The sequence below is a fragment of the Desmodus rotundus genome, unplaced genomic scaffold, assembly GCF_022682495.2.
Source record: "Desmodus rotundus isolate HL8 unplaced genomic scaffold, HLdesRot8A.1 manual_scaffold_15, whole genome shotgun sequence".
In the NCBI taxonomy this organism is placed as follows: domain Eukaryota; kingdom Metazoa; phylum Chordata; class Mammalia; order Chiroptera; family Phyllostomidae; genus Desmodus; species Desmodus rotundus.
Genome location: NW_026527203.1, coordinates 2,597,103 through 2,609,808, shown reverse-complemented (window position 1 = coordinate 2,609,808; position 12,706 = coordinate 2,597,103). Strand labels below are relative to the sequence as shown.

The following is a 12,706-nucleotide window of genomic DNA, read 5'->3' as shown; positions in this document are numbered from 1 at the left end:
AACAGAGCCCACACAAATCAATTAACTTTCAAGACCTGTTATGTGTGAAAGAAAGTTGTTAGACTACATAATTCCCAGGGCTCCTCCTAGTGATGATGTGGTGTGGGTCTTTTAGAGAAAACCAGAAGTTGGGACGTCAGGTAACGATCAGAAGAGAGGATTTTTTCCATTATTCAAATACACCACCATGTCCTTAGCACCATGATTTACAATAGCCCAGTCCTGGGGGCTACCTAGGTGCCCATCAGCCAATGAGTGTATCCAAAAGCTCTAGTATATTTACACAATGGAACTCAGCGCAGAAGGGAGAAAGAAGGAGCTCATACACTTTGCCATGGTATGGATAGAACTGGACAGCATTATGCTAAGTGAAATAAGCCAGGCTGTGAGGGAGAAATGCCAAGTGATCTCACCTTTAAGTACAACATAATCAACTGAGGAAAAAAGGAACCAAAATAAAAACGGAGACATTCACATTAAGAACAATGTAGCAATAGTGAGAGGGGAGGAGGGTGCGGATGGTGGGGAGAGTGGTCTATAGGAGCTACTATAAAATACACAAGAAGAAAATCAAGGAGGAGGGTTGAGGTGGGTTAGGGATGTGGGACTCCCTAGCCTGAGGTGGAGAGACGGGGAGAAAATGCAGTCAACTTTAACTGAATAAACATAAAATTAAATAAATATATATTAAAAATTCAACCTAATAGAAGATTTTTATGAAAATCATGTTTTATGCCTAAAAAATAAAAAAAAAGTTTTGAAGTTAAAATAAAGAAAAAACTGACTTTGATGAGAGCATAGAGTTAGGGGTAGAAAGAGTGGAAACCAGTGAGGAAGACAGAAAACCATCATAGAAGAAAAATAACCAGGGGTACTGTGTCCTCGCTGCCTAAGGTTTCCTGTATCAGTAAGGTCATTCCCATTCATCTTCCTGTACTACCCTTACCTCCCCCGGTCTATTTTGTGCCTATCATTAATGTTTCTTATTCCCTGTACCTTTTCCCCCCTTGTCGGTCCACCCGCTCCCGCTAATAACCCTCCATATTACCTCCGTTTCTGCAATTCTGTTCCTGTTCGAATTGTCTGCGTAGTGTGGTTTTATTTTTGCCTTTAAGGTTAGGTCCTCTTTAGATGTGAATTTGCTGCCATTTTATTCACATTTTTTACCTTCTTTTTTCTTAGGGAAGTTTCTGTAGCTTTTCATATAATAAGGGCTTGGTGATGATGAACTCCTTTAACTTGAGCTTGTCTGGGCAACAGTTTATTTGCCCTAGCGTTCTAAAGGACAGCTTTGCTGGATAGAACAATCTTGGATGGAGGTCCTTGCATTTCATGACTTGGGATACTTCTTTCCAGCCCTTTCTTGCGTGCAATGGTTCTGTGGAGAAATCAGCTGACAGTCTTTTGGGGATTCCTTTGCATGTAAATGTCTCCTTATGTCTTGCAGCTTCTCAGATTCTCTCCTTATCTTTCATCTTGGGTAATGCAATTGTGATTTCTCCTGGTTGTTTCTATTCCGGTACAACTGTCTGGGACTCTCTGGGCTTCCTGGGCTTCCTGCAAGGCTCTTCCTAGTGCCACATTGGGGAAGTTCTCCATCATTCGTTTTTCCAAGAATTTTTCAATATATTGTTCTTCTTTCTTTCCTTCGGCCACCGCTAGGATTCTAATGCTGCAACATTTAAGATTTTCCTGGACGTTCCTAAGCCTCTCCTCATTGTGTTGAATAGTTGTTTCTTCATGCTGTTCTGCTTGAAGGAGTATTTCTTCTTTGTGCTCCAAACTTGTTCATCTGAGTCCCGCTGTCCTTCCCATCAGTGTTGGTTCCCTGAACATTTTTCCTCTATTTCTCTTTTCCTATCCTGCATTTCTTCCTCTATTTTGTGACCCTACTCAGCCAATTCTGTGAGCATGCCGATGACCAGCGTTTTGAACTGTGACTCTGATAGGTTGGCTAACCCTTAATCACTTAGCTCTATTTTTCCAGGAGCTTTGATCTCTTCCTTCATTTGGGCCATTTTTATATTTGTTTCAGAGTGCCTCTTATGTGGAAATGGGGAGAGGCTTACTGGTTCACCAGGGAAACCGGCGTTGCTGTCCTGCGAGCTGTGTGTTGTGGCGGGTCTGAGAGGGAACAATGGTGCTTACCTAGGTCTCTGGTGACTTTCAGTCATTTGCCCTGCTATCCACGAGCAAACCAATCTCTTCTGGTGATGATTGCAAGGTCAGTACTTGGTGTATAAGTTGTAGGACTCCGTGGGTCTCTGCGGGAAGTCTTGTGTGAGGATGAGAGTTCTTTCCACCGAGAAAACCCTCACAGGTGTTTTCAGTTAGATGTTTGAGGCTTTATTTGCGTGCCCTGGCACCTTTTCTCCCACGGTCTGTTTCCCTTCCCACATCGTTGCTCTTGGTTTATTTGCAAGCGAATGTGAGTCCACGGGCTCTGCATATGCCACCTTGCGGACACCAAACTTCAGCCGCTGCCTTGCAGCAAGTCCTCTCCAGTCATACTTCCCGCTTCTACTCATCCTTCAGGTATGATTGAATGTTTCTTTTGAACTCCTTGTTGTTGGACTTCCCTACACTTCCATATTCGGGCTGTTGTGGTTCCTTGTTCTTGTTAAATTTGTTCTTGTCCTTGTTCTGGTTGTGTGAGGAGAAGAAGTGCATCTACCTAGGCCTGTGTCATGGCCAGAGGTGACTGGAGTGTCTTTCAAACAGGACTGAAATTTCTTCAGAGAGGAAATATTTATTATTACTTCTGTACAGTCTAGCATTTTTGGGTGGATAGTTATAGTTTTAAAAGAGCATGTTCTTGTTGAGACTTCAGGACCATTTCTTGGGGGAACTATACTTTATTTTATTTTACAAATCAGTAACTCGGGATTCTAAGAGATACAAACTATTCAAAGCTGAATACTAGACAGTGATAAAGCCAGTCCTGAGTGCCTCCAAGGTCCCTATTCTTCTTCACCACAGTGTAGATGTCAGAGACGTGTGGTTCTCACAGGTGTGGCTCAGTTGGCTGGGCCTCACACTAGAAAGTAAGACGTTTCAGGTTTGATTCCCATAGAGCACATTCCTGGGTTGCTCGTTTGGTGCCCACGTGGGATGGGAATGAGGGGCAAGTGATAGATGTTTCTCTTTCATATGGATGTTTCTTTCTCTAAAAAAACCAAAATGTTTTTTAAAAAAGGATTTGTAATATTATTAATATGTTTGGAGGGAGATATAAAGGAAAAGTGTATTATTGTATTCAATATTTTATAAACAGTGAACCCTCTATGTTTTTTTTTTTTTTCCTGTTAAGTGACCCTAGATAAGTGGTTTCCAAGTATGGAAGACAGGGGCTTTCAATCAGTTCTCTGTATCCTCTCATTATATGACACCGCGCCTACTCTGGTTTCTACTCTCTGTCAGAAGTGACCAACAGTAGCCTCGAGAGTCTCTCTGAAAGAAGGAAAGAGATGGTTACACACAAGAATGGACATACCAGTTGGAAGTGCAGCAATGGGAATTGCAGATTTGGCGCGTTACTACATGACCCTGAAATGATGCTTAGATCATAAAGAGCAGCCTGTCCTTTTCTTACCAATTCAAGAAATTGCATGACATTAAATTATCATACGTAAACCAAGGGCCTCAGATGTTTTAAAAAGTCTCTCATTTTCACGAAATCCTTCGATTGAAGCATTATCTTGATGTTGCCACGTGAAATACACATATAGAAGCAGTATTGTGATGCTGCGTGACAAGTCAATTGAACTATGTGATAGTCTTCATAGCTTTACAAGAATGAAGACCCTGTCATGATTTGTTTGCTATCGTACGAGCCACAGAATTTATTGTCAAGAACTTGTCAGTGGAAAAGAAAAATGTACACTTTCTAGCACTGACATTTACTGTGAATAAATCTAACATGGGCTGAATGAGCACAACTCGGATGACACACATAACACTTACCACTGCCGTACTGTAACCATTATTGTGATGATAAGGTCTTAGATATCCCACAGAATTGGTGAAATATAGGATCAGTCCCACAGGGTATTGAGTGTTTTGCTTACTCCTAGGGTGCAATAAATTGCATGGCTGTGTGTTGGTGTAATGGGAGAAAGGAAAGCAGTACATAGAAATATCTTTCTTCTAATTTCCCTAGATATTTCTCCTCACAGGTAAGTTTATATTTCATTGAATGTCTATATATGTGTTAGTCCAGAGCAAGTTATTTCTTAGTGACATGTGATTTTCAAGCACTCTTTATTGTTTTATAATGAATAATAGATGGAAATATTAAATAGGACTGCAGAAGAACAAAGTTATTTTCTACTGATGTTTTCTCATTTTCTCTTATTGCTTCCTTTAAAACTACACATTTCCAAAATGTGAAAAATATATCCAGTCAATACACAGTGTAAACAAACATTTTTCTGAATGTTTTCTATACAGATAGTCCATGAAATTCTTTTCAAAACACCATAAATTTATTTTTGAAAGAATGTATGTGTAGACCTAAGTAAGGATTATATACTTGTGTGTATATATCACTCATCAAGGTCTCCAATAGAGAGCATTATGTGATTAAATTCTATTTGGGTTACCTGGTAGCTAAGATTTGAATTATAGTTTTGTCAATGCTTAAGACTACAAGAAACTGATCTATCCTTTCTGGTGCAATACCGTTAAAGTTCATGAAAGCATTAAGTAGCGTGTCATTAAAATAAAGGGAAGGTTAAACTTTTTCTCCCAGTTGGACTCATAGAATAGTTCCCAGCAGCCATAGCTGCTTCTGACAATTGCTTCTCTCACTACCCTGGATGATGTGTATCTACATATGCATCTCATTCACTAAAGTAGAAGTGACAGGCTTTCTTCAAAGTTCTTGGATTCCATGAACTGGCCTCCACGATGACCTGAGTGAAGTGAACCATTATCCAAATGACTGTGGACGTGTTACCTGAATGAAACTAATTTTCAGTGATGGTCCAGTAACAGTGTGGACACCTTCCTAGCAATAATTTCTTGGATTACTTAAGAGCCTGACATAGGGTAGGGAGGCAGGACACAATGTGTTCTTCCTGTGGATAGAGTTCTCTGGTAGATTCAGTGAGGAGGGAAGGGAACACTCCCAAGTATTGGCCAAGTTGTTTGAAGGGACTATTTTTTTAAATGGACATTTGGAGTGTTCTTTCTCCTACTACAGCCGTTCACACCTTTCCTCCTTTCCACTCCTGCTCCCAACTCCAGCCCCCCTTCCCTCTGCCCTTCTCCACACTCTTATCTGTGTCCAAGGATCCCGCATAGGTGTTTTCCCACCACTCCCTTCACCTTCTTCTTCCATTCCCCCAGCCCCTTCCCATCCGACAGCCCCATTCTGTTTCAGTTATAATTCATCCATTTATACTTTCTTTGTTATTTTATACTATTCATTGAATTCCACATATGCCAATCTTATAGTCTTTAATGCACTTTCCAAGTGGTAGATATAGTTTCAAAATACAGGGATTAGTGAGGATGTCTAGGGAAACATAATTAGACACATTATGATTCAAAACATAATTCATGTAGTAAGAGTGTTTTTCCTTGAACCTTTAATTCCACACAGCAGACTTGTTCCATTATGCTGTCAGCACTGATACTATAAAATTAGCAAAAAAAAAAAAAAAAAAAAAAGGCCTAAATGGTATTTCTCCCTCACAGCCTGGCTTATTTCACTTCGCAAATTGCTCTCTACTTCCATCCATGCCATTGCAAAGAGTATCAGCTCCTGAATTCTCTCTGATGTGTAGCATTCCATTGTGTAAATGTACCATAGTTTTGGATCAACTTATTACCACTGGCACTGATGTTGCTTCTAGTACTTGGCTATTATAAATTGTACAGCTGCGAACATGGAGGTGCACAGGTTCTCACTTTTAACTGGAATATAACAAGAAAAGAAAAAGCAAAGAAAATATAACCGGAGACATTGAAATTAAGAACATGGTAACAATAGCCACAGGTAAGTGGAGTGGAGATAGTGGGGGGAGAGTGGTCTATAGGAGCTACTGTACAGGACACAAGGACAAAATCAAAGGGGATGTTAGGGTGGGGGGAGGGAGGTTGGACTTGCCTGGGCAGGGAGGGATTGGGAGAAAATCCAGCCAATTGTAGTTAAATAAAATAAATAAACACATTTAATAAATTGAGGGCTTAAATCAGTTGATTTAACCTCATAAACCTTTCTGCAGTTCTCAAGTCTCTACTTCCCGCTCTCAGAAACAAATGCACATGTGAGACTCAGTTCTATGTCTGCATCTGCTTTGTACAATTAACACGTGCTTTTAGCCTTTACTTTACTTCCCTTAGGTCAGTTCTTGTATCTGTTCATTTGCTGTTCATAGGAAGTCAAATCATTAACACACGTGACTCACTAATAGTACAAGAGACCCCCCAAACAGCACAGATCGGACTCTGTGACATGCTGGCAGAAGGCGCTTAGAAAGGAAACACCTGCAAACCAGCTACACTGCCATGAAACCAGGGAGGGCACTGGAAGATATTGAACACCAGAGCCAAAATATCTGCACTCCAAATTCCTTGGCTGAAGCTGGTAGACTGAAAATTGGAAGTCCATTTCACCTCTGATCACCTGATGGTGTCTGCCTGAAGTGCTCTGCAGAGATGAATGGTAAACCAAAGGAATGCTCCCATGCGTACACACTTTAACATGCCAAACAACCATGTTCAGAGGACTTGCTAAGACTCCCTTGTCCAGACCTTCTCTTTCTGATCACTGTTGTTAAGGGACAAAATCCTGCAACTCTGAAGGTGCTCTTTGGGGTATGAATTGTAAGCTATTGATAAGATATTTTTTCGGTTGAAGCACGTGATGAAAATGTGGCCTCACTCAAACATCCAGTTAGAAACAGAGACTATGCAGGCTGCCTGTAAGCTCCCAAGGTCCTGAAAATGATGTTAGATGCCTCTTTCTCAGGCCACCCAGGAACCAGCATGGCAGGAACCTGCACCCTAATGTTATGAAAGCACAATTTGAAAAATCTCTCCTGTCGGTCCAGTCATCTGGATCTTCACCTTTCCCTTAGCCCTATCTCATGTTTCACGTGGAGCAACAAAGAACCTGTCCCAATGGTCTCTGCCTTTAGCCACTCTTGCATTTTGATTTCCGACCCTCTCGCTTGCTGGCTCCGATTGCTTAATTGTTCTTCCTCACTTCTAGTGTTGACCAACAGCATGGCGCATGTTGGAGGATTCTTCAGGTAGGATCCCAGCAGTGGAATATCTGGATGAAAAGGCAATCCCATTAATGAAGAAATTCAATATCGTTTCCAACAGTGAGTGCCCCAGTCTGCATTTCGACCCACAGGGCCAAAGGGTTGCCTTCGTTCTACAATCTCACCAGTATGCGTTTTGTGTTGACTTCTTGATGATGGCCATTCTGACTGGTGAGGTTATATCTCATTGTCGTTTGCATTTGCGTCTCTCTTGTCTGTCTTCCTGGTGTGGATAGCTCCTTTCCTTAATCACAAAACCTTAGCCTCCAGTATATAGCCCATGAGGCAATCAGAAGGACCTCAACAGCTGCTCAGTCACAGGAGAGCTCTAAGGACACGGGTGTGAATACACGCTTTCGTAGAGAAAAGGATGAAACAAAGAAAGAAAGTTTTCTTATTTTGTTATTTTTTTAATTGCCTGTGCTGGGGGAGACACTGCTTATTGGAATTATGCAGGTTTTAAGCATACAAGTCTACGATTCCTCTGTAGTGTATATTGAATTATGTGTAGAGCACCCCATGTCAAGACGGTGTCCAGCACAAGCAGCTGTCCCACTTCACACCCTTCTTTGCATCGCCCCTCCTCCTTTCCCTCAGGTCTAACCCTTACTGTTATCTGGGATGTTTTTTCTTAATCCCTTCCCCTTCCCCACCCAGCAGGCACAACCTCCCTGCTCTGACACCTGTTGGCCAGCTCTCCTAGGTGCCTGTCCCAATCAGCCTTGTTAGTTCAGTTTGTTCATTTCATTCTCCAAATTAGTGAGATTGTTTGGTATCTGTCTTCCTCTGACTAGCTTATTTCACTGAGCATAATGTTCCTCAGGTCCATGCACACTGTCGCAAGGGGACAGATTGGCATGTACTATTTATTCCATTGTGTGCACTTACCACTCATCTACTGATGGGCAGGCACTAGGGCAGCTTGTACATGTGAGCTATTGTCAACATGTGGGCATGTGCTGGAAATTGGGGTGCAATCCAGAGTGTGCAGGGAGGCATATATGTCAAAAAGGTGGGCATTGATGACTGAGGGTGGAGAATTCTTGCAACAAAACACAGTTTTCTTTTTGTGACAACTCCTCATCCACTTAATGTTTCTGCAGTTAAATGCAGGCCTGGTAGTAGAGGCTATGGGTTGCCGTTCACTTCTGCCAAAGCAAACCCCTAAACACACAGGTGCCTCAGAATGAAAAAGATACCTTATGAACTTCCTAATCTTCATCCAGTGGTCCCCGCCATTGTCAGTTCTAAAGTACTCCTGCTAAGCCCACCACACTGTTGTTCTACATTTCCTATCCCTAAGGAGGAAAGAAGGCCTTCAGTAAAATGTTTATTGGAACTGGCCTCTTTCCCGCTACCCCATTTCCCAAGCATGCCCCCTTCCCCCTCACCTCTCACACCCACGCCACCCACAGCTTCCCTCCAGCCTCCACACACTCTAATGTGTCACATGTGATATTGGAAAGGATGCCTCCCAGAAAGTAGTCAAAGAACAGCCCATTCAAAAGCCAGGTGTTTTATTGAGGTGAGGGGTTATCATTTGTCCCTCATTCTCCTAGCATACTTCTTGGTCCAAGCTCGGGCCATGGTATCAAAGGCATCCCTGTCCTGTAAGTACAGTCTCCCAATGGACGGAACAAAGGGGTCGTTGGGGTTGGGGTCACATAGCATGGAGGTGATGGATAGCAAGAGTTTGGATATGGTCAGTATAGGAGACCACTGGGACCTGAGAATATCTACACAGTTATATCCCCTTCGGTTGATATTGGGGTGGTAGATCGGGGTTGTGAAGTAAATAAGCGGCGGCCTGAAGGGGTAATTGGGTGGGAATTGTATGTTCAGGCGGAACAGCCCACCCTCGTAGGGGCTGTCGGCGGGACCCATAATGGTACCCTTCCATGTGAACATGCTGTCGTCCACCGGCCCCGTGAAGCACATGGGCGGGGGGTCGTTTGTGATGTCTGTCAGTTCCTTGTGCAGTCGCGTCAGAGCGGTGGATATGTCAAACGGAGCAGGGATGGTCCGGATATCCTGACAGGGACAAAGGGTCAGGGGAGACGATGGGTTAGTGGGGCGTGATTTACGAAGACCATGTTTAGAGGCACAGCCAACCCCCCAGGTCGGTGGGTAAGAGCTGGAGCCGGGCTGTGGGCTGTGTAATGGCGGCGGGTTGAAGGCGAGTTGCGGACTCACCTGGACCAGCAAGACCTGAGGGGCTCCTGCTCACCTGTGCTCCGCTCGTCCCTGGATCCTCAATCCTTGGCTCCTGTACCTCCTCCTGCTGCACCTCTGGCTCCTCCATCCATGCTTCTTCCATCACTTCCTCCTCTGCTACTGTCGGCTGCTCAGTGTCTAAAGCCCAAACTGAGCTGCCAGGACGCAAGGCCTCCCTTCTACAGTGCCAACCGCTCCTACCGGCCTGCCACTACTCTTTCTTCAGGCCTGCCCCAAACGGTCCTGCGTTTCCCTGGCAGTATGGAACATGCTCTGTGACATCACAAGGGCCAGCTGAAGACATCAGCAAGTCAGTGGTAGCAAGGTCAGGAAAGACAGAGGGCCTGAATGAGAGGGTGTCATTGTTATAACAATAATTCTATAGTCATAATGTTATAGCAACTTATTGGAGCTGTCTATAAAATAAAGACATAAACAAACAAACAAATAAGTAAAAAGTGAACTTGTATCAAAAAAAAAAATGGTGCTAGTCCTCTGTAAAGAATAAGGAAGCATGTCAGGCAAGGGAGTCCCCTGTGATATTTTACAACGAAAAGAGGAATACACTGGAAAAAGCACTACAATATTGGCTGCCTTTTCTGCTCCTGGTCACACTGCTGATGGGTGTTCTCCTATGTACATCACAATTTATCGAGGAGGTGCAGGACCTAACGCCAGCTCCCAGGGGATACTTTAGGAGTTTGTCATCAAAATCAAATGCTGTTTCTCACACATGACATGTGCATAGGGTTGATATGTCAGGAGAGAACAACAAGTTTCAGAGTCTATTGAAGGACAATGTATTGCGGCCACACTCTCAAGATTCTCACCCCATTGATTGCCAATCTTTGCTTCGGATTACAGTGTGAAATGCCAGGGGCAGAGAAGAGTAGGTTAGCTCCACCAGTAGATATGTAAAATGACCAGGAGCTTCTGTGCACACCATTAATCTACTTAGTTACCCACTGTCCAGGCATGGCTGCTTTTCTACACACACTTTGGATTTCATTGTACTGTTTGGGGCTTTTCTTTCAATTCAATTTCAAAGCTTGCATTTTGTTCAACCTATTGAAATCGTTGCGAAGGGGTGGAGGGCTCGATTTATTTCACTCTTGGTCCCACCCCTCACAGGAGCATGAGATTTAGATGCAATTGATATCTATAATGATCACCACTAATTTACTGAACAGGGTGTGGAGCATCTATGTTAGGTGCAAAGATAAATATGATATGATCTCCGAATTAAAGGCATTCATGGTCTGATGGAGGAAGAGGAAAACACGTTGACATGTATTTACGTCATTAAAATGGCATGCTACAATCCTAAAAAACATATTTAGAATCCATGGCTATAAGAAGGCCAAGGATCAAAGGAGACTCTTGAGGGAGTTCTATCTGATCTGAGTCAGGCATGATCACTGGCAGTTAGGTAGGAGGGGTGAGAAGAAATTAGGCAAGAGAAAAGGGGAGGAAGCAAAAATGGAAAGATTATAACTGAGCCAGGAGAACAAGCAGATGTGAAAGGCCTGCTGTGACAGAAAGCATGACTATTTCCAGGAATTAAATGCACTTTGGTGCATTGAAAAATGTGTGGTTTGAAGAATGCCTAAAGCCAAGAAGGCAATGTTGAGGTTGTGAACAGACTTTCAGATGAACTGATGAAGTTTTGATTTTATGCCATACACTGTAAGTAACCTGGAAGAACTTTAAGTAAATATGATGTGAATATTTTCTGTTTCGGAAAAGACTTCTCTAGCGCCTGGTGTGCAACAAATTTACTAAGCCTAAAGGGAAGGGAGCCCAAGAGTGTGTAGCTCTGTTGGTGGTAGTGCCGTCCTGTACACCAATGGGTTGGGTGTTCAACTCCTAGGCAGGGCACATGCCTGGTCTGTGGGCTATGTCGTCATGGGAGGCGCCTGAGAGACAACCATGCTTGCCTGTTTCTGTCCCTCATTTCCTCTCTCTAAAGTGGAATTACAAAAATCTTTAAAGACAAAAAGCAAAATAAATGTCTTATTATTTAATAATATTACATTTAGTAGCAATAAAAATGAATACAACTAATTATGCAACCTAATAATCCATAGTTAATATTACTTGTGGTAAATTATATGCAGAGAATACGCTACTCTCCCCTTTACCCCTTACTGCTTCGAGAACCTATTTCCCTACTCTATTGATTATCTTGGGCATGTGACTTTCTCCATCAATGGCAAGACATCAGTTGTGATGTCCAAATCCTGAAGCTATGCTAATTACTGGCAGTCCTCATTAGGTTGGAACAGCTGCCTACAAAAGTATGTTGTATGTAATGGATACACATTCATTCTTGGCTTCCATACGGGAAAACACCTCACTCAATCCTCAGGTCTACCTTCCACCAAAAGTCAAGCCAAGATCAGATGAGGAGACTAAAGAATATCGTAGATAACTGGAAGACTCAGAAGTAAGAGATATGTGTTTGTTTTAATCCATGGGATTTATACTTTGCTTATTATTGAGGGAAAACCTAAGTTGTTATGTTGAAGAACGTACTGCATGGCTCAACTTGCAATACATTCTGTGTGAGTAAGAAGCAATATAATGCAAACAATAAATGCTGAAGTTGGTAGCATAGTGTTACTTTTGGACAGACAAGAAAGGGAAGAAACTACATAATTGCTATTGACGCTTCTGACGTGGCTTAACTGTATAGCTTGGTGTCCCTTGGCTTCCCTATTGGTCTCGATATGGCTGCAGAAATCCAGACACAGCATAGCATTGCACGCAGTTGAACGGGAGACAAGAAACTGGAGAAACCTTGGCTTTCCTTTTTCATGGGTAAAGAAACCGTTTTTCTAAAGGTGACCCGGGCATACTGCATTCTGTGCCCTGAGTTGCAGACGGGAATCACATGGCCCCTCATGTCTATAATATGGACCATGAAATTGAGAAACACTTTGCCCTATTTGGGCTAGATCAATTCCACTTCGGTTCTGAAACCCTTAAAGTGTTTTCTCCATGCAAAAGATGCCTTCTGACAACAATAAGGAAGGGATGTCGTGATGGTGAATATTGAAAAGGCAAGTAACAATGATTTCTCCTGTTAGAATGATTTATTATATCCTTTAACTTTTCCTCTTCCGATCTACTGCCAAGCCAGAGTAGGGAAATATATGTGCATAACACACTCTATTTAAAAATAGGTTTTGCTGCCTTCAAACATGCCATTCATTAAT

General features: G+C 42.7%; 1 protein-coding gene across 1 annotated transcript; it reads right to left on the bottom strand.

Annotated features, from left to right (window-relative positions):
• Positions 1–8,810: 8,810 nt before the first annotated feature.
• On the bottom strand, positions 8,811–9,260 carry LOC128780058 (ubiquitin-conjugating enzyme E2 D3-like). The gene has a single exon (XM_053917712.1). It carries the CDS (start codon positions 9,210–9,212, stop codon positions 8,811–8,813), a length of 402 nt encoding a protein of 133 aa, XP_053773687.1. The 5' UTR covers positions 9,213–9,260.
• Positions 9,261–12,706: the final 3,446 nt, after the last annotated feature.